Source organism: Danio rerio, chromosome 19, assembly GCF_052040795.2.
Source record: "Danio rerio strain M-AB ecotype USA chromosome 19, GRCz13ab, whole genome shotgun sequence".
Classification (NCBI taxonomy): domain Eukaryota; kingdom Metazoa; phylum Chordata; class Actinopteri; order Cypriniformes; family Danionidae; genus Danio; species Danio rerio.
Genome location: NC_141039.2, coordinates 6,167,221 through 6,189,920, shown reverse-complemented (window position 1 = coordinate 6,189,920; position 22,700 = coordinate 6,167,221). Strand labels below are relative to the sequence as shown.

Sequence of the window (22,700 nt, the reverse complement as noted above, 5' to 3'; positions counted from 1 at the left end):
CAAGTAACCCATTTAATTAAGCATGCAATTTTGCATACTATGCATAGTATACATGATGCATAATCACATACAGTTTCTGGTACCACTTTACATTAAGGTTTATTAGTTATAATATATACTATATTTAAAAAAAAAACACAGCAAAAGAAAATGTAATTTCAGCGTTGCATTGCTGTTATACAGTCTGCCAAGGCCTTAGCTTGTACACGTACAAGATTAACTAAAACAATTATACCTCAAATAAACATTTCATGTCCTTGTATTTATTTCTTTGTTAAGTTGCCATATAACAAGCAGCTAATGTGCAATCGGACGGTCGTTATCGCGAAACAATCTCTCTTTGGGTGGCGCAAGTCCAGACGCTGATCACCCTGTCGGGTTTATTTTATAACAGCGACCCGTGCTGTATCATATAACTTACTTAAAGCCAGTCTCAGTCATTTGCTGTGTACCCAAATAGACTGTAATGACCTTGGGTTGCTTATGCCGTAGTTTTTGCAGGGAATCTGTCACACGGCTGGCAGTGAGTAGATGTGACATATCCCCAAGCATACAGCGGTGCTCTTTTTTAAAAATGAAAAGAAGCCGATGTACAATATCAGACAGAACACTATCAAGGTTCTCTGTGCATCTATATATAATACTGCATTTCTATATTTGGATTGCACATGAAGGATGTATATGTGTCCTACAACCTACAATGAACCACAAAGGACAATTGGGATTTTTTGTGTCTGTGTGTGCTCGTCCATGGATTGACTTCTATGCACTGTTAAAAAAAAAATCTGTTACTTAATGGTTTCCATATTTTATGATTTTTCCGTTTATTTACGGTTGTGAATTGTATTATGGGATGTTGATCTCTGCTCTGTCAACTTTTGAGGTTGGAAATTTAACAGATGACAAGTTATTTTACAGTTTAACAAAGTGACTTTTATTGACATTGACATAGTTTTAAATAATTTAATGTACAGGAAATAATATAGAGAGAAATAATTCTGGAAATGAACAGAAAATCTGCTGGCAGTTTATTACCAGGTTTTTGCAACGTAATTTACAACACCAACCCAGACAATACATCACTTTAAAGTATTAAAAATGGTAATGATTTCGAACTTTTTAAGGTTAAAAGTTGATTATAAGAAATATTAAGCTCCCATAATGCAATTCAAAAGCATAAATAAACAGGGAAAAGATTTTAAATAACAAAACATCAATCACAAAATACAGAAAACTGCTAATTTATAGATCACATGCTTATGATTGATCACAGCTAGTCCCGCATTATTCAATTTATGATTCACCAATCGGACGATTCCTAAGCCACTATAAATACCCATATGACAGCAATCTTCATTTTGAAGAATCTCGCCTTCCACCCCTACTCCTCCTCCTTTCCTAGATGGGTGGCACGTTGGCCCAGTGGTTAACACTGTTGCCTCACAGCAAGAACGTCACTAGTTCTAGTCCTTATCAAGCCAGCTGATGTTTCTGTGCGGAGTTTACACGTTCTCCCTGTGCTCACGTAAGTTACCCCCGGGTTCCCCGGTTTCCTCCCACCATCAAAAAACACGCAACTTAACTTAATTGACTAATCCAAATCGGCACCATAGGCATGCTCCTAGTAAGTAATCTCTATCTGTTCATTAGCTAATACAGCAGGGGAGTTCTCGAGATCTACCTGAGCTCAAACTCCCCTCTCCACTGGGACAGCATGCCAAACAAGCTTTATAATCAATCATCAGCTAAGTGTGAACTCTTAAAATGGCTGTAAATCTAGAATGCAAGAACATAAGATGACTATGACATTTAGGATGAAGAATGACTCTGATACGGCTTTCGTCCTGCTTGGCTAGACAGTGAAACACGTTTTATCTAAAGATGCATTTTTTTGAAAGCTGAACTATTTTAAGTTGACACAGCAGCTTGTGTACTGTCCCAAAAGCAGCATGAGATGCAAAAGAATGGCCAAAACGCAACAGCTGTCAGCGGGCTATCCATAGTACAGCTAAAAATAATGAAATGTACAAAAATATACATTTACATCATAATATTATAATAATGATAATAATAATAATAATAATAATAATAATAATAATAATAGTAATAATAATATACAGTTGATGTCAGAATTAATAGCTCCCCTCTTTATTTTTTCCCCAATTTCAGTTTAACGGAAAGAAGATTTTTTCAGCACATTTCTAATCATAATAATTTTAATAACTCATCTCTAATATCTGATTTATTTTATCTTCACCATGATGACAGTAAATAATATTTGACTAGATATTTTTCAAGACACTTCTATACAGCTTAAAGTGACATTTAAAGGCTTAACTAGGTTAATTCGGCTATAGGCAGAAAAGGATTACTAGGCAAGTTATTCTATAACCATCTTTTGTTCTGTAGACTATTAAGAAAAACAAATAGCTTAAAGGGGCTAATAATTTTGTCCTTAAAATGGTGTTTAAAAATTAACAACTGCTTTTATTCTAGCCGAAATAAAACAAATAAGACTATCTCCAGAAGAAAAAATATTATCAGACATACTGTGAAAATTTCCTTGCTCTGTTAAACATCATTTATGAAATATAAAAAAAAATAAATAAATAAAAAATAAAAAGAGGGCTACTAATTCTGACTTCAACTGTATAGATGGATGCTCTGATCGGTTGGCCGAAGATCAGTATTGGCCGATAATCACAATGGTACTCACCAATCTGGCAGATCTCATGAACCGATCGCAGATGCAGATGAAGACACAAGTGCAAGTGCAGCCATTGTATTTCTAGTGTTTTGAGCTTCTGTAATGCAAGCGGAGCGATCACCCCTATGTATAATCCAACACTATGACGTCTCCCTGTAGCTTCGCAAATCTCCCACATATTTATTTGCAATGTTTCCAAATTGCATTGTTTGTAATTTTTCTTGGCAACTTTTATATCTGTGTTTATTATTTTTTTTGGCGATTCATTCTGCTGTGGCGACCCCTGCTAAATAAGGGAATAAGTCAAAGTAAAATGAATGGATGAATTATTTTCTATAAAGCTGCTTCTGGCCATGACATGTTCACACCTAAATGGTTGTAAGAGACTTGATTAAGGTATTATATGCAGTAGCCTGAATTTATTCTCTTCGGTAAAGCGAGATCTTTTCTTAAGGGGATCATACTTTTCTTAAGGAGATCATACTTAAAGGGGAACATGTGCTTAATGCATTATAAAGCTTAAAGCATCATAATAAGTACTCTGTATCGACCGATCACCACAACAAGGAATTGGTATAACAATTAATTATTAGCCACCCTGAATTATAAGCTCCCCTGTTTATTTTTTTTCAAATTTCTGTTTAATGGAGAGCAGATTTCTTCAACACATTTCTAAACATAATAGTTTTATTAACTCATTTCTAATGAAATATTTATAATCTTCCTATACTGCTTAAAGTGACCTTTAGAGGCTTAACTAGGTTAACTAGGTTAGCTGGGCAGGTTAGGGTAGTTAGGCAAGTTATTGTATAAAGATGGTTTGTTCTGTAGGCAATCGAAACAAAATACAGCTTAAATGGGCTAATAATTTTGACCTTAAAATGGTGTTTAAAAAAAAACAGCTTTTATTCTAGCCAAAATAAAACAAATAAGTTAAATAAATAAATACTTTCTCCAGAAGAAAAAAAATTATCAGACATACTGTGAAAATTTCATTGCTCTGTTAAACATCATTTGAGAAATATTTTAAAAAAGAAAAAAAAATCAAAGGGGGCGAATAATTCTTCAAGACCTTTCAAGACTTCAACTGTATATATATATATATTAGGGGTGGAAATCTTTAGGGATTTCACAGTTTAATCCGATTCCAATTCTGGGAGCCAGGATTCAATAATGTAAATGTATACTTTTCGATACTTTATGATCATTTAATAATTTTTTCGGCTGTGCCAATACATCTTTCCAACTCTACATTTTAACCAGAAATTGAGTTCCTATGGTTTTGTTTATGATTGGTAAATTTTATGACAGCACTATTACAGTACAGTACTATTTATTTTGTTTGTAAAGTTAAATTCAGCATGAATTTTCAAGCTCTGAGGGTAACTTTGAAAGGCCAGAAAAAAATGTTTTTGTTTTTTTTTATTCCAAAAAGAGCATTATAAAGCCTTTTAACAAAGAAAAATCTTTGTTAGTAATTTATAATCTATATTTGAAGTTTAGATATTATGAACTTATATTTTTGTGCCACAGCTTTAAAAGTTGTAAGCTTGCCCAAATTAAGTGAATTTGATACTTTTTTTTCCGGTTTCTAGCTCGCTCAGTCAGAATCATTTCAGAATCAATTTAGAATCAGAATTGATTCAATTTAGAATTCTGTTTCTAACTTGTGTCCACACAGATTCGCACTGTCAAAATTTAATTTGAATAAAGAATCGATTCTGGCCTTTTAAAAATCAATTCAGAATTGCTAAATAATAATCGAAAAATGAAGAATAATCGCTAAAGAATAGGTAAGGAATCACTATGCATTGATGAATGAATTTTTATTGAACATATAGGCTTTTTTATAGTTTTTACAGTATACTTAAATAAACAATAAAAAAAAAGTATTAATCGGCAATGTTTTCAAAATTTATAAAGAAGAAATCCGAAAAGCAAATCATCTTATCTAAATGAAGGCTGAAATTCAGCAAAATAATATTTCACAGAATTACAGCTTTTACCACATTTTTATGAAATAAATGTAATCTCGGTGAGAATTAAAGACTTAAAAAGTGTAATAAATTAGAAGATATTAAAAAGACATCGAAATGAAGTAGGTGGTAGTGCAGTAACTATTAATGGCATCTCTAATCCTTACAGCAAATGAATCCTTTGCTACCTAATTACAAGCAAAAACTTCAATTCGCTCTACACATTTCCAGGCTAACATATTAAAATCAGGTACAACCACCACCACATACATCCCGGAAACAATCCCATAAAGTGTCTCCCCTCGATTTCGCAGTGAATCCCTTCATGTCAGTCAACGACAAAAGAGATGAAAGGAGATATGAATTGTTTATTGCTGTCCCGCTGTGAACCTTGTCTAACATTGTAGGAGATTTATCGTCTCCAAACTCTTCCCCCAAACCTTATCTGCACTCTCCAGCTTTGTAGACAGCGAATGTGTCTTTCCATCATCCCCCACACGCCAACCACACTAGTAGGAGGCTTCAGTGGCACAATTCAGCTCTTATATTCAGAAATCCTCTCCTGATTAGGCTTCTGTCAACTTCTCTTGTTCTGATCAATTACGAATTACTAATCACTATATTATTAAGTTATATTGTGACATTTCTGATACTCTGATTCCCAATTATGTGATTGTACATATATTTTGTCTTTTAAACCGCTTAATAATGATCATATTCGTTAGATGATGAGTAATGGGTGCACCCGTCGTTGCTAGAAGGGATAGAGCTGCGATTGGAAATAAACAAGAAGTATTTATACTATTTATATTAATAATTAGGGATGTAACGGTATCAGAATTTCACGGTACGGTAATACCTCGGTATGAATGTCACGGTACGGTATTTATTGAATCATTTACAGGAAAAAACAAAACTTATGAAAATACTCCAAAAAAGTGCCAAAAGTGTCAATGACATACAAATCTGTAAGCCATCTATCTGTAAGCTTTGAAACAGGAACTTCAATTTTAATAACAAAAAATTATTAAACCATGTAAAAACAATAAAGTTTCAATTTAGTATTGTTGAAAACTCACCACATTCAACATTTAATCACACTCAGCCTATCTACCCAGATGAGAGCTCTGCTAGTCGGACTTCTCATCAAGCATCTCCCGCTGGATCTAATCTCACTATATTTATTAAACGGGATATTTCATTTATCTTGTTGTCTTTATCTGACGACATATTCCCTGACTTTGGTCATTGGAATCTATTACTTGTTCTCAGGTAACGTGTTTTGGCTGAGCGCAAAGATGAGCGCAAAGATAAGTTAATGATTAATGTAACCACGTACATTCTGTATATTGACTGATCGCTTGCCTTTATTTCCTATAATGTATAAACTTATTGTATGTTATACTTTTAAAATGGCCATTATCGATTATTAAAACTGATACTCAGCAAAAGAGAGGCTGTGTTTCGTATTTTCACTGAAATTGAAAGGAGGCAGTTGTTATCGGCTCCGTTTTGTTATAAATATCCACACAGTGAAGATGACGCTCATCTTATGCAGCACGACGCCTCAACATGTCTGCTGTCTAAGTTGCTAATATTAAAATGAAAATAGGCAGTTCCTTAAATCATGTTTACATTTTATTGTTGATAAAGTGAAACAACGAAGCCAGGGTGATGTGAATGAAGTTATAAAGTACACTGTTCCCTTTGAAGATTTACCCGTGTCCTCGGTATAGTCTGCTTTTCCATATCAAACTGAGAAGAAGAGACTGCAGCCTTTATCAAACTTGCGAAGTCTGAACTTACAAGGAGAGGACTGAACTGTGCGTGTTAGGCTACTTAATATTCAGGAAAAGCCCCAATCAGAGAGGCGAACGTCTGCAGCCCCGCCTCCGTTTTCAGATGTCTCCGTTTTCCATTATCCACACTGAGACATTATCCACACATTTCGAAACGCTCCGTTTTCGGCGCTCGAGAACTCCGGCGTAGTGTGGACGGTTGGCGTAACCGTAGCAAAACTTATGCGTTTTCAAACTAAAACGCATTAGTGTAAACGGGGCCTTAGAGTTTTCCAGCTCTTTTCATCCCCGCTTCTAGCAGCACACTCCATTTCCGCATTACTGGATCTGTAGCGACAACAGACCGCAAGGGATGATGGTCAAGCATGGGCTGATGGGTATTGTAGTTTTCGCTACCTCCCGTTCGCTTCATTCGCCTAAGCAAATTTTCTCAGAAGACCTATAGTTTTACCGAGTCATGCGACTTCGGTAATATCGAAAAAAATTAATATTGCGGTATGACGGTATTTACAATACCGTTACATCCCTATTAATAATACTTTTATTAGTATTTAAATTACGCAATAATTGTATATTATTAGCGTCTACCCCTACATCAACCCTAAACCTTCATGTTAATATAAAAAAAAATTATTTGTTGTACAGTGTCACAAAAATTCTGCAATACTAACGTAAGTATCCTCAGCTGTATGCCATCTAGACTTCACCCTCTCCTGCAGTGCGGTGAAGTCTAAATGGGATACAGCTGAGGATACTTTTCGTTGTGTATCACGTTTCGTTAAGGATGCTCTTCTATCTACAATCGCAAAAGAGATCTTAGCTGCTTGATTTGTCATGGGTATTCATAATTTTCTTACGATATACATGAAGGTAAGTAACTGTTTATCTGAGAAAAAAAGTCTAGTACAAACTGTGTGTATCTAATGTGAACAAAGCAAATTGTCCAGTTATATTGAAAAATAAATTGCCGTCTCCATAGACATCTGCATGTATTTTACAAACCTTAAATGATATAATTTGCTTGTAATTATGTGTATTTGAATGTCTGTAACCTAAAATAAATGTTATTTGTCTAAAAACATGGATAAATTGTGATTTATAGCAAGCGCTGCGCACCTCTCTCTGTGCCTCAGTGCATGCAGTCAGTTTGAATTCTAATCACACCGGTGTGATTGTACGCTTCAGGGACTAGCTAATGCTGATCACACTGGTGTAAATGGGTAAAAGTTAAAGACCAAATTATTAGCCTTTAACTTTTTTCTTTTTAAAATATTTCCCAAATTATGCTTAAAAGAGCAAGGATTTTTCTTCACAGTATTTCCTATCCCAGTATTTCCACAGTTTTATTTGATTTATTTTGTATTTTACAAACCTCAAATGGTATATTTTGCTTGTATTTGTTTATTTGAATGTCTAAAACCTAAACTGAATGTTATTTGTTTGAAAACACAGATAAATTGTGATTTAAAACAAGAACTGCGCACCTCTCTCTGTGCCTCAGCATGTGCAGTCAGAATTGAATTCTAATCACACTGGTGTGATCATACGCTTCAGGGACTAGCCAAGGCAGGTCATACTAGTGTGAATGGGTGAAAGAGTTAAAGACAAAAGAATTAGCCCTCCTGTAATTTTTTTCACTTTCAAATAGTTCCCAAATGATGTTTATTTGATTTATTTTGTATTTTACAAACCATAAATGTCATATTTTGCTTGTAATTATGTGTATTTGAATGTCTGAAACTGAAAATAAATGTTATTTGTTTGAAAGGCGCACAATCAGATGCCTCAATGCGCACAGTAAAATTGGAATTTTAGCAGTTTATGGCGTGCACTCTAAACCTTCTAATCACACCGGTGTGATAGTACGCTTCAGGGACAAGCCAAAGCTTATCACACTGGTGTGATCGGGTGAAGGGGTTAGAGTCAAAATTGTTTGCCCTCCTGTATTTTATTTCTTTTTCAAATATCTCCCAAATTATGTCTAACAGAGCAAGGATTTTATCCCAGTATTTCCTTTAAATTGTTAAGCCTTTAAACTGCACTTTAAGCTGAGTACTAGTCTCTTGAAAAACATTACATATCTACTGTCATCATGGCAAAGATAAAATAAATCGGCTATTAGAAATGAGGTATTAAAACTACTATGTTTAGAAATGTGTCAAAAAATCATTCTGTTAAACAGAAATTAAAGTTAGATATATACAGGGGAGCTAATAATTCCGACTTCAACTGTATGTCTACTCCTAATATCTGTTGCTATATTCATTTTTTTTTTTTTTTTGGTGAAGGTCATTAGCGGCAGATACTGCAGTAGTGTAGAGGAAGCGTGCAGGGGACCAGCGGTAAAAGCCACTCCCCATGAAAGCAGATGCTGAGGGGGGCAGGGAGGGCAGGGAGCGGCCTGATAAGAAGAGAAGCAGACGAGTAAACATTAGCACGGCTGATGACACACAACACACAGGCCGCTTTTCTGCTACTCTTCCACATGCAATCCGAAAAGCGCACTGAATCGGCTGGCTTCAACAGAAACCGGTTTCTAAAATACCGAATCAATAAGCAATTGTCAGTAAGCTAAAAGCATATATCAGATACTCGTGCAGGGGGGGGGGGACTTTATTGACATTATCTGATGACAGGAGAGTGAAAATAGCCTGTGCATGAATTAAATGACGTTAGTTACAGATAGGCAGGCGAACGCATCTATCACTCGACTGGCAGACAGTTATGTGTAGCGTAGCACTGCTGTGGAAATGTGTACGATTAAAAACGTTCAGCTCAGGAAATAAGCAGTCAATCACCTGTGTGTAGTCTTGGAAATAAATGCAAGCAAATCAGCAATAGTGTATGCTATTTTATTAAACATTTTATATAGAAATATACTTACCAGGTGCCATTTTAAAATATGAATGAATTATATATATTATTAGTGCTGGCCAAAAATGTATCATCCAAAATAAAAGTTTGTTTTGACCTAAATGAAAATAGAGGAGTGTGTACTGTGAATATTGATTATGTATATATAAACTCACAGATGCATTCATGTATTTGAGAAAACAAATATTTATATTTGGTTATTAAATGTACACTCACCGGCCACTTTATTAGGTACACCTTACTAGTACCGGGTTGGACCCCCTTTTGCCTTTAGAACTCCCTTAATCCTTCATGACATAGATTCAACAAGGTACATGTTGGCATGATAGCATCATGCAGTTGCTGCAGATTTGTCGGCTGCACATCCATGATGCGAATCCCCCGTTCCACCACATCCCAAAGGTGCGCTATTGGATTGAGATCTGGTGACTGTGGAGGCCATTTGAGTACAGTGAACTCATTTTCATGCTCAAGAAAGCAGTCTGAGATGATTCATGCTTGGTGTGTTGTGAGTTTAGAGACGCTCTTCTGCATACCTCAGTTGTAATTTAAGTTACAGTGGTTATTTAAGTAACTGTTGGCTTTCTATCAGCTGGAACCAGTCTGGCCATTCTCCACTGACTTCTGGCATTAACAAGGCATTTGCGCCCACATTGTTTTATGTAAATGTAAGTATTGTGGGAAACCTGTTTGTAAACCGTAATTTCTGAAGTATTTCAGTAATCCAGAAAGATGTAATTATTTAGAATCATTCATTCATTTTTTTTTTGGCTTAGTCCCTTTTTTAATCTGTGGTCGCCACAGCGGAATGAACCGCCAACTTATCCATCAGATGTTTTACGCAGCGGATGCCCTTCCAGCCACAACCCAACACTGGGAAACACCAACACACTCTTGCACACACTCACATACACTATGGCGAATTTAGCTTATTCAATTCACGTATAGCCCATGTCTTTGCACTGTGGGGGAAACCCGAGCAGCCGGAAGAAACCCATGCAAACACAGGGAGAACATGCAAACTCCAAACAAAAATGCCAACTGACCCAGCCGGGACTCAAACCAGTGACCTTCTTGCTGTGAGGTGATTGTGCTAACCCATTGCACCACCGTGCTGCCATTATTTAGAATCTTTTTATTCAATTAATCTCCACAAATTTCATTCATTTTCTTTTCGCTTAGTCCCTTTATTATTCTAGAGTCGTCACAGCAGAATGAACCGCCAACTTATTCAGCATATGTTTTACGCAGCGGATGCCTTTCCAGCTGCAACCGATTACTGGGAAACACCCATACACTCTCGCATTCACACTCATACACTACGATTAATTTAGCTTATTCAATTCACCTATAGCACATGTGTTTGTGGCAGAAACTAAAGCAATCGGAGAATACCCACACCAATACGGGGAGAACATGCAAACTCCACAAAGAAATGCCAACAGGCCAAGCCGGGACTCGAACCAGCAACCTTCTTGCTGTCAACAGTGCTAACCAGTAAGCCACCATGTTGCCCTATATAGTTCAATATAAATATAAAATTATTATAAATAAATATTGGGGAAAATCCTGATTAACACTAACACATTATAGGGCTATTACTGGGGCTTATTACAAGACTATTGTACTTTCATGGCATAATAAAAATTATATAGTAGTAAATGGCAGCACGGTGGCCCAGTGGGTAGCACAATCACCTCACTGCAAGAAGGTCGCTGGTTCAAGCCCCTTCTGGGTCAGTTGGCATTTCTGTGTGGAGTTTGCATGTTTTCCCTGTGTTTGCGTGGGTTTCCTCCGGGTGCTCCGGTTTCTCCCACAAGTCCAAAAACATGTGGTATGAATTGGGTAAGCTAAATTGTCCATGGTGTATGTGTGTGAATGAGTGTGTATAGATGTTTCCCAGTCTTGGAAATCGGCTGCGTAAAACATATGTTGGATAAGTTGGCGGTTCATTCCGCCGTGGCGATTAATTAAGGGACTAAGCCAAAAAGAAAATGAATGAATGAATGTCAATAATCTTATGATTCTTATTTTCAATTAAGTATCTTTTCATTTTATTTTTTTAAATCGTTTCTCTTTAGTGATTTATTCTCTGATGGCATCTAGTGACTTAAAGGCGGGCCCGACCTGTCAATCACATGAGATCCACCAATAGCAACCAACAACCGTCCAATCAATTCCCAATGAACAAAGTCAAATCTCATCCTACTTATTTTATTAGTTTATTTGAGAAGCGGTTTCAAGGATATTAATCAAAATAGTCACGACTTTAGCTGCTGAATATTAATGAGTGTCTATGGAATCCTAAATCATGTGTTCCAGTAAACCGGATTCCAGCTCAGCCCCCTGACTGTCGCAATAAATCGCTATTTTCTTTTTAGAAATGGCCGTTTCATTGGTCGGGAAGCCGTTTGCTTGAAATGAAGAGCTATTAGTTCCCAGTCCGGGCACTGAGGTTGGAAAAAGGGTGGGGGTGGTGGTGTTTATGGCGAGACTCACAGGAGAACGTCCTATTCCGCTCAGTGTGGATTGACCGTACAAGCTAATCTGAGATCGCCCTCCAGCTATCCCCAATTCTCATACCAATATGTGAACACAATCAAAGTATCATTTAAATGTGGCACCGTGTGCTCATCTCAAAACATGTGATTTGCATTAGTTTATTAGGCTGCCCTACTTTATCCTATATGAGAAAATGGAGACGCTGCCTGGATGTGTTCAATACGGTTGTTCTTTTGGAGATTAACTGCTGAGGAATATCAATATTTATAATCGATATCTAGTGTTTTGGGGTTATTATCCTACACTCCAAAAATATAGTTTGCTGCTTGTTCAAACTACTTTTTACAAATGAGCTGAAACAGCACAATTCTTAAGGGCCCTATCATACACCCGGCGCAATAAGGCGCAATACATGTTTGCCCCAACGTGTTGCTATTTTCAGACCAACGCAACCTTCATTTTCCTGTTTTCCACCACGTTGTTTAAATAGCAAATAAATGTGTGCCACTTTGTAGACTCATGTGTGTTTCGGTCTAGAAAAGAGGCATGTTGAGGCGCATTGTTGGCGTGTTGCTATTTTGAGGAACTAAATTAGACTGCGCAATAGACCAAAAAAAGTCCAAAGGTCTAAGTCCAATTCTAAAGTCCAGCGCAGAGCGCGTTAGTTGTGCGCCTTGCTTACACATTGCTTAAAACACACAGGATGTACAGCAATACACAAATATCTTTACATATGAAAAAGAATTAAAGTAATAAATATTACAAAACGTATTATTTTTTACATAAATATACAAAAAACACTTCCTTCATGTCTTCACCTCGGGGGGCTTTTTGTTTGTTTATTCATGCCAATATGCTTTTGTATAATATTATTATTATTAGCCATATTATTTATTATATGTATATTTGTTTTATTAAAACAAGTTTAGATTTGTCCACTTGTCAGGTTTTGGATTGTATGGGGCATTGCATGTGTATTTGGATATAACTCTTTTTTGAGCACACTTCGTTATTATTGTTCATTTATTCTTTTGCTGAAAATTAGAACTGAATTTAAAAAATTGTTTTGAGACAAATGCACTTAATAAACCAAATTAAATATGTAGGCTAATGGATGTCACCATTTCCTTATCCACGAAAGAGAGAAAGAGAAACTGAAAGTTAAGGACGATTGGAAGAGGCTCATTCTTTATCCCCTTGCTGCAGATGCTGCTTAACTGTTTTCTCGCTAGTAAATTGTTCATTTTTTTTCTGAAATGCAGTGAAATCTTATTTACTTTGCATTCAGATTCTTAATTAAAAAAATAAAAAATGTTCACTAGGGCTCATGGTCACATTCAGCAAATTTGCATTTCTCACATTGTTATCTTCGCTGATGTTGTTTCATTCCCTATTGGTAATATGAGTAAAAGTATTATGAGTAAATGAGTAATATGAGTCTAAGGGTCAATTATTTTATGATAATATATTCATACACAATCTTTTCCCACATTTACTGTACAGTTATGTTGCCTAACATTTGTATTTATTTTACAAACACACAAAGGTTTGTTTTGTGAATTGTGGGCACTTTACATAGGTTTCGATTGTTTTTTTGACTGTACAAAATGTATTTTCGATCTACAGTTGAAGTCAGAATTATTAGCCTCCCTTTGATTTTTCTTTTTAAAATATTTCCCAAATGATGTTTAACAGATTCAGGAAATTTTCACAGTATGTCTGAAAATATTTTTTCTTCTGGAGAAAGTCTTATTTGTTTTATTTCGGCTAGAATAAAAGCAGTTTTTAATTATTTAAACACCATTTTAAGGACATAATTATTAGCCCCTTTAGGCAAATTTTTTTTCCGATAGTCTAAAGGACAAACCATCATTATACAATAACTTTCCTAATTACCCTAACCTGCCTAGTTAAGCTTATTAACCTTAAGCCTTTAAATGTTATAATGGCAAAGAAAAAATAAAAAAGTTATTAGAGATGAGTTATTAAAACTATCATGTTTAGAAATGTGCTGAAAAAACTCTCCGTTAAACAAAAATTGGGGGAAAAATAAGCAGGGGGACTTATAATTCTGACTTCAATTGTAAATAAAACTCATCCAGTGTGATTTATAAGCTTTTTCAGAAACAACAAATCCTGCCATTTTTTAAGTTGAATCAAACTTATGAAGTCAAACTTTGTGCAACTCCTTAAAACCTGATTCACATATTAAAATAAGTTCAAAAATGTTTGTTGTTATGACTCTTTTTTTATAGTACATCAGCAATGTCCTAATAATCCAACACTGTCTTGTAATAACTGTGTCATATCCATATCATTATACAAATTTGTGTCCTGATATGTCACAAAAACACATTCACACACACACAAACACTTGGAATTTTCAAAGTTTAAAGACTGTATTATCTCGGAAAACTTACTGCTGTTCACTTTCAAGAAGTTTGCTTGGACAACATTATCAGTATTATTATTGGTTATTGAACATTGGAAAAAACTTCTTTATTTTTGTTGCTTGCATTAAAATTAACAAGTTGTATTTTTTGTGTGTTTGTCACAGGCTAAGGACAGTGACGATGACGAGGAAGTCGTTCATGTCGACCGAGACCACTTTATGGATGAATTTTTCGAACAGGTAATTTTTTATTTAATTTATTTTTGGTCATCAGGTTATGCTGTGATCTTGTGTCCTGTCGTCTTTAAAGCAAGAGAAAATTACTGAAACTTTGAGTATGTTTACATGGACACCAATAATCCAATTTTAATGCGATTAAGACAGTACTCTAATTCAGAGTCTACCATGTAAACAGCAATATTTGATTTATTTTGTCCGACTAAAGGCCAGCTCACACTGTGCGATTTTTTTTATAATCCTGAACGATTGTAGCATGTCAGACTGCACGAACTTGGATCCCTGTAAGATCTCTGCCGTCTAATGTCAGACTGAATGAAAATAAAGATGCACCAAACATGGAAGAAAACTCCCTTGGAGTTTGATGTCAGCCACCCGTGACATTTTCACTATCCAGCGTTCTGAAATGATTCCTCACAGGAAACCTAAACAATCTGTAGCGGTGATTTTGCACACGGCATGTCACGTGTTTTGACATTTCCCCGTGGTCATTTGAATTGTCGCATGGATTGCGTCATTAAATTCGGCGCTCCTATTGGTTCTTGGATTGATGCTCATCCCAGCTGTTGTCGCACTGCAGGAAAGTGTGTGAAATCTTCTGACTCTGCCAGAACTTTATTGGAAGGAAAACTTGATCCCAAAGATTTTAGCCTAGGATTTCAGGAATCTTTTAGGATTTCCCAAATTTGTCTCAGATGATAAAATCGTGGCCGAAATAATTGAAATAAACAGAAATGGAATCAGGACATGTGGAGTACGGCAATTTTAGACGCGTGATGGAAACACATGTTTTGTAACAGGATAGTCCACACACACACAACTGTTTGACACTATTATCTGCACCCACAGAGTCAGTAAAGGACAACAAACCAGTTTTTTTTTTTCCCATACGGCGTGCGGTATCAAATTAGTTTTTGATAGGGGCATGCGTGAAATGTTCCTGAATGAAAGTGAAAGTGCCAAACTGCAGTTAAAGTCGACAAATTAAAAATGAAACACCTGAAATGACATGAAACTCCGAAGGATATGCCGATAGCGTGGTGACACAATGGCGTTAATCGAATTATGTGCGATAACAGGCTTATAAAGGAACATTTAAAAAGCAACTCATGTAAACACCTATTAAGATTAAGGCAAATAATTTAATTACTGATGTCCATCTAAACGTGGTCATTAAAAATCAAGTCTATTTTTCAGTTTATTTCATTATATACACAGGTTTTAAAAGCCTAGAGCTATCAAAGTCTTTCTAACTTAGCAAACGGTTATAGAAAAAAACTGGGCATCAAATCGTAAATGACTAAGCATTAAAATACTGGACAGTCAAGTCATTCCAAACATGATAAACAACAAAATATCAAATGCTTGATATTCTTCAACAGGATGGAATCAGACATTGAAACTAAAATAGACGCTATTTGGTCTAAAATACCAAATGATTGTCTGTGAAATAACTGACTCATCTGAATATCAGGCCAAAAACTGAACAAAGTGAGCAGTGCATTCCATTAAAAATAATAATAATGAACAAAAAAACTATTGTTATGAAATATTTACATGTGTTTTTATTAATTCATTCATTTTCCTTCGCCTTAGTCCTTTTATTTATCAGTGGTCGCCACAGCGGAATGAACTGCCAACTTATCCAGCATAGGTTTTACGCAGCAGATGCCCTTCCAGTCGCAACCCCACACTGGGAAACCACCATACACACTTTTTCACACACATACACTATAGGCAATTTAGCTTACCCAATTTACCAATAGCGCATGTCTTTGGACTGTGGGGGAAACCGGAGCACTCGGAGGAAACCCACACCAACACGAGGAGAACATGCAAACTCCACACCGAAATGCCAACTGACCCGTCCAGGGCTTGAACCAGCGACCTTCTTGCTGTGAAGTGACAGCACTACCTACTGCGCCACTGCGTCGCCCTGATTTCAGCAATATAAATCCATAATAAATCCAGTAAATCAATTGAAAAATAGCATTTCCAAGTGATCTCTTAATTTTTTTCATAGCTTTAAATAGAAATTTACAATTAATAAATATTTGAATCACATAAATCCACAATAAATCCTGTAAATCAGTTTAAAAATATAATTTTTAAGTAATCTCTTTATGTTTTCCATTGCTGTAAATATAGTTAACAATTAATACTGAGGTTTTAGTAATATAAATCCATAATAAATACAGTAAATCAATTGAAAAATAGCATTTCTGAGTGATGTTCTAATTTTTCCATAATGTAAATATAAGTTTACAATTAATAATAAGATTTTACTCACATAAATTAATAATAAATCCAAAAACTCAAATGAAAATAGCTTTTCCACGTGATCTCTTAGTGACCTGAGTTTGTTTCCCGCCTCAAGGTTCTATAACAATCATTCCTCTCTCTCCTCTTGCCACTTTCCTATCTATACTCGCTACTGTAATATCAATTAAAGGTGAAAAAAATGATAAGTACATAAAAAAAAAGAAAATAAGGGTTGTTTTTTTGTTCACTCAACTTCAAGCAGTTCGGTTCTGCAGACAAAGTTTTTCAGTTGACACAACTTACAGGGTTTTGTTACAGAGTAGTTCTCCAGAAAACTGATAAGTAATGTTATGTTAACTCAACTGTGACTTAAATGTGTTTTGTATCACTGAAATAGAATTTTAGGTCAGTGCAGCTGAGGTTTTCAAAAGTTCAGTCAATTTGCCAAAGGAAATATGGATTATGTTTTTTGTTGATGTTGTAAATTTTTAGTGCTATATATTATATTATATATATATATATATATATATATATATATATATATATATATATATATATATATATATATATATATATATATATATATATATATATATATATTGTTATAGGACATATACTTATACAATGGTATAACAAAACACTTTGGCGGTTTTAATACCTTGACTTTTCCAAAACTGGTTATCATGCCATTCCTACACAGAACACAATAACGTGTCTTTATTATTTATAATTATAATAAAATAGTTGTTATTGTCAAGCACATTAATGTGTTTTATAAAATAAAAATACATTTCATTAATTAAAAAAAGACATTTCCATAAAGATCCATTACTATAATTAAATAGTTATTGTAGTCATTTAATAAATTGTTTTAATTACACAGAGCACCATAATGTGTTTTATAATAAACATTTCAAACATTTTATTGTCATTAAAAAAAGATTATTATACACTTTCATCATAATAATGCATTACAATATTAAAAACACAAATGCTCCATATTATAGTCCCCTCTTAGATCTGATCTGCAAATGTCACAGTATTGATGCTGGCCATTATTAACACGTGTTGTTTTGCTGACAGGTGGAGGAGATCCGCGGCTGTATTGAAAAGCTGTCAGAGGATGTGGAACAGGTGAAGAAGCAGCACAGTGCCATCCTAGCAGCACCAAACCCTGATGAAAGTGAGTTACACTTATTCACATTCATATCAGTCTGCTTCATAACAACAATTCTGCTTAATATACAGCTAAGTCAGAATTATTAGCCCCCCTCTAAATTTTTGCCCCCAATTTCTGTTTAACGGAGAGAAGAATTTTAAACATAGTAACTCATTTCTAATAACTGTTTTTTTAGATTTGCCATGATGACAAAACAATATTTTAATAGATATTTTACTAGATATATCAAAATACTAGTATTCAGCTTAAAGCGGAAGTGAAGCACTCAGTCAAGTTACATTATTTTGTAAATTGGTTTCCACTTAAATAAATTTCTATAACAAACGAAAGGCATTTAAAAAAAAAAATAGAAAAGTATAAATATTTTATATTAGACACAACTTTGATGCTTGTATTTGCACCAGTTCCACGCTCACAACATTGGGTTAAATTATGCTTTTCAGTCTCCGTGTTCATTCCTTTACATCCATTGTATCTGTTCAGCTGAGGGAATGGAACCAACCCCGTGACATCAGACACAGCATCATTCCAGGATGGCAAAGCACCGAAAAAAAAAATGTTATTATATAACGGCCATTAAACTATAGATATTTACTGTAAAATACCAGACATTAAATGACAGAAATTTACCGTAAAATAATGGAAAATAAGTTATAGAAATTTATCAGAAAATAATGGACATTAAGTTATAGAAATTTATCTTAAAATAATGTACGTTAAGTTATAGAAATTTATCGTAAAATAATGGATGGTAAGTTATAGAAATTTAACGTAAAATAATGGACGTTAAGTTATAGAAATTTATCGTAAAATAATGGTCGGTAAGTTATAGAAATTTACCGTAAAATAACGGACGTTAAATTACAGAACTTTACAGTAAAATAACATATGTTAAATTACAGAAATTTATGGTAAAATAACGGACGTTAAATTACAGAAATTTACTATAAAATAACAGATGCTAAATTACAGAAACATTTGGAAAATATCAGACGCTAAATTACAAAAAATTACGGTAAAATAATGGACATTAAATTACAGAAATTTACTGTAAAATAACCAACGTTAAATTACAGAAATGTACCGTAAAATAAAGGACGATAAGTTATAGAAATTTATCGTAAAATAATGGACGTTAAAAATTATAGAAATTTACTGTAAAATAACAGAGGTTAAGATACATACATTTCCTTAAATAAAAATTTCTGGTAAAATTATTCTGTAATTCACCATCCGTTATTTTACAGTAAATGTCTATAATTTACGGCTGTTATTTTATCTTTTTTTCCACCACCCCATCAGTTGAAAAAAATACATAAAATAAAGATTTTTTTTTAATAGTTTGCCCTTGCGCTAAAAGCTATAGTAAAACATGCCGGTTTCTTCCACATGGTTACATAAATCGAGTTTGTTATAGTTATTTGGAACTGGTGCAAATACAAGCATCAAAATTGTGTCCAATATAAAATATTTATACTTTTCTATTTTTTTTAAATACCTTTCGTTTGTTATATAAATTTATTAAAGTGGAAATCAATGTACAAAATAATGTAAACTTGACTAAGTGCTTCACTTTCACTTTAAAGTGACATTTAAAGGCTTAACTAGGTCAAAATTAACTAGGTTAAAATATATTATAGGTAATTTCTGCAAAAAATTCCCTGCTTTGTTAAATGTCATTTGTGAAATAATTGGAAAAAAGGAGGGCTAATTATTTTAACATCAACTGTATATGATGCCTTTTGCAGAGCGGTAATGTACTGTATGTGAGACCTCATCAGTGAGACGTTCAGGCATGTAATAATAAAAAAAGAAGTGCGAATTTGACATGTTTTACCTCCCCCATGTCTTCCTCTAGGATTCATCCATTCACGCACATAAATAAACACCATGCAGACACACGCTTGTGAAATGCATATCTATATCAGGGCAAGATGACAAATTTTTGCATTAGCACTCACCTCCACCCACGGTTTCCACATTAAAAGCAATGCACTGGATATATTTGCATTGTCTGCTGTACTGTTCGGCCTTAAAGGAACAGTTCACCCACAATTCCCTTTTGCAAATTATAATTGATCATTGTATATTTTATTATTTTGCACATGGCAGCATGGTGGCTCAGTGCTTAGCATTGTCGCCTAACAGCAAGAAGGTCTCTGGTTGTGGATGGGACTATTGCTGATACACACATTGCAATCTAGATGCTCAAACCATATATTGTTCAGCCCTAATCAACATAGCATCCGTGTAAAAATAGTGTGAATGTTTGCGTGAACTGCCCCTTTAGCACATGCACAAATCCCTACAAACCAAGGCTGTTATGCGTACATATTCAGGCACAATGCGGAAAGGGTATAGTGAGAGGTGCCAGTTCAATCAGGGATTTATCGAACCAGCCCCATGACTCGGCTGCAGCTGTGTGGTAAGATATATGAGCTCATTGGTGAGCCTATTCAAGCCTTTCTCCAATACCCTGCACTTGCGCCACCCACTCCACAAAACAGGCACTGCCACCAGCACCGCGCTCCAAGAGTTAGTTAGACCAAACCCACACACCTCATAGAGCAACCGGCCCACATCGCAGAGGCCGTTTCTTCACAAATGTTGCTAAAAATCCTGCTCACCTCATCTTTCCCCAGCAACAATCTTCAACAAATGTCTATGAGCCGGTCCAGTATCGTCTGTCAGCTCTTTAGTAAACGTACATGTGCAGCAAACAGAGTTTAGTTCAAGTTATTAGTAGGCCCACAAGGAATATCGAAGATTTTTATTCATTAATTCAGTTTATTTACTTGAGTAAATCACAACTAAACCTAACTACTAACATAATGACTAATTATAAGCAGCTTATTAGGAGTTTATTAAAGCAAATGTCAAATGTAATTGATTTATTAATAGCGAGAATTGTACCTTATAATAATAAAGTGACCAAAAGTGCCACAATACTACCAATTTTATTTGTTAGCACTTCAAATCGACGTATTTGGTTTTGTAACAGTTCAAGAGGTTAATTTACGTTACTTGAATTTCAAACTCAATATCGCCGGTTACTTTCCCTGTTACTCCTGTTCAAAAATGACTCCCAGCAAATTCAGAGAAAAACACAGCTTTCGATCAAGTGGAGAAGAAGCAACACCGTTTTATCTGACTAAATACATTTTTTTACAAGTTTTTTTTATAATGCTGCTCTGTGCTTTTGAGTTTAAAAATCTGAACTTTTGCGAAAATTCCTGCCTCGTGATCCAATCAGGAGCTTGCTCTATTAGCGCCCGTCATCCAGGCGCAGCTCCTGGAGGAGTTGGTGAAACTCATCAAGCTAGGTGCGCCTCTGAAAGATCTTATGGCAATTTTTCTGCAACAAAACTTGATGTACTTGATATATGAAGCGAACTTCTTGCGCAAATGAAGCTGGTAAACTTAAAATATTCAGGAATATCGTGATTTACTCGCAAAAGGTGCATCCGGTGTAAATGCCCCATAAGGATGAAAGCCGGCAAGCAAAACGAAAGCAGCAGAGCTTTTACTATGATACAGTCCACCGCTTCTGGTTCTTCCACTCCTGAGCAACACTGTTTTATCAGTATAAATATATTTGCAGGTTTTTTTATAATGCTGTTCTGTGCACTGGAGTTTTTAAAATCTGAACTCTTGCGAAAATTCCTGCCACGTGATCCAATCAGGAGTTTGCTCTAGTAGCGGCCGTCATCCAGGCTCAACTCCTGGAGGAGTTTTGAAACTTACCAAGCTACTGTGCGCCTCTGAAGGATCTGATGGACCTCAACACAGCGCCAAACAAGTCCATATGACAGTTTCCGCCGTCCATATTACATAAAGCAAAGCTACCCTTTCAACAAAATCCATGTCAGCCATTTTGCAAGGAAACTTGAGTAATTTGAATGAAGCAAGTGAGCTTAAAAGGTTCAAGTGTGAGTATATGTGATTTACTCACACAAAGCATGTCGGTGTAAACATCCCATAATGATGAAACCCGGCAAACAACAAAAACACAAAGCAAAACAAAAGCAGCAGAGCTTTTATTATGACACAGTCCACCGCTTCTGGTTCCTCCACTCAGGATCAATTGGAGAAGAAGCAACACTGTTTTCAAGAGTTCACACTTAGCTGATGATTGATTATAAGCAAGTTTGGCATGCTGTCCCGGGAAAGAGCCCTGAGCCCAAAAGGTCCTTGAGCCCTGGGTTCCCTCCCGTTTGCAGGGCGAGAGGGGACCCTTGAGCTCAGGTAGATCTCGACAACTCCCCCTTGATATAAACTGGTGACTAAAAATTGAATGCTATGAAAAGATATGCTGCAGGGTGAGAGATTGACTGTAGTGCAAAATTTAGATTAATCAATTCACTTTTCATGCATGTTTTTGGAATGTGGGAGGAAACCGGAGGACCCGATAACCCACGCGAGCATGGGTAGAACATGCAAACTACGCTCAGAAACGACCACCAGCCTGTAAAACCTGGCAACAGTGCTAACCACTGGGCCAACGTGCCGCCCTATGGAGGGAAAGGTGAAGAGGTAGGGGTGTAAGGGGGATTCTTCAAAATTGAAGATGACTGTAGTGAAAAACCCTGGCTCTTTATAGTTGGTTAGGAATGGCCTGATTGGTGGATCATGCATGCTAATCCAGAACCAGCCGTGTTCAATCATAGTCACATGATCCTCTTGAAATTAGTTTATGAATAAACTTCCCTTATCAGTAGGCCCACACGGAATCTGCGCACGCAGAATTCCGCAGATTTTCCGCAGAATTCCG

General features: G+C 35.5%; 1 protein-coding gene across 1 annotated transcript in view; it reads left to right on the top strand.

Moving 5' to 3' along the window:
* The window catches only part of stx1b (syntaxin 1B), a 91,194-nt gene that overhangs the window by 32,603 nt on the left and 35,891 nt on the right, over window positions 1-22,700 (top strand). The window contains 2 exon segments of the mRNA NM_131523.1: window positions 14,416-14,490; window positions 17,833-17,932. Coding sequence (NP_571598.1) covers window positions 14,416-14,490; window positions 17,833-17,932 — 175 coding nt within the window.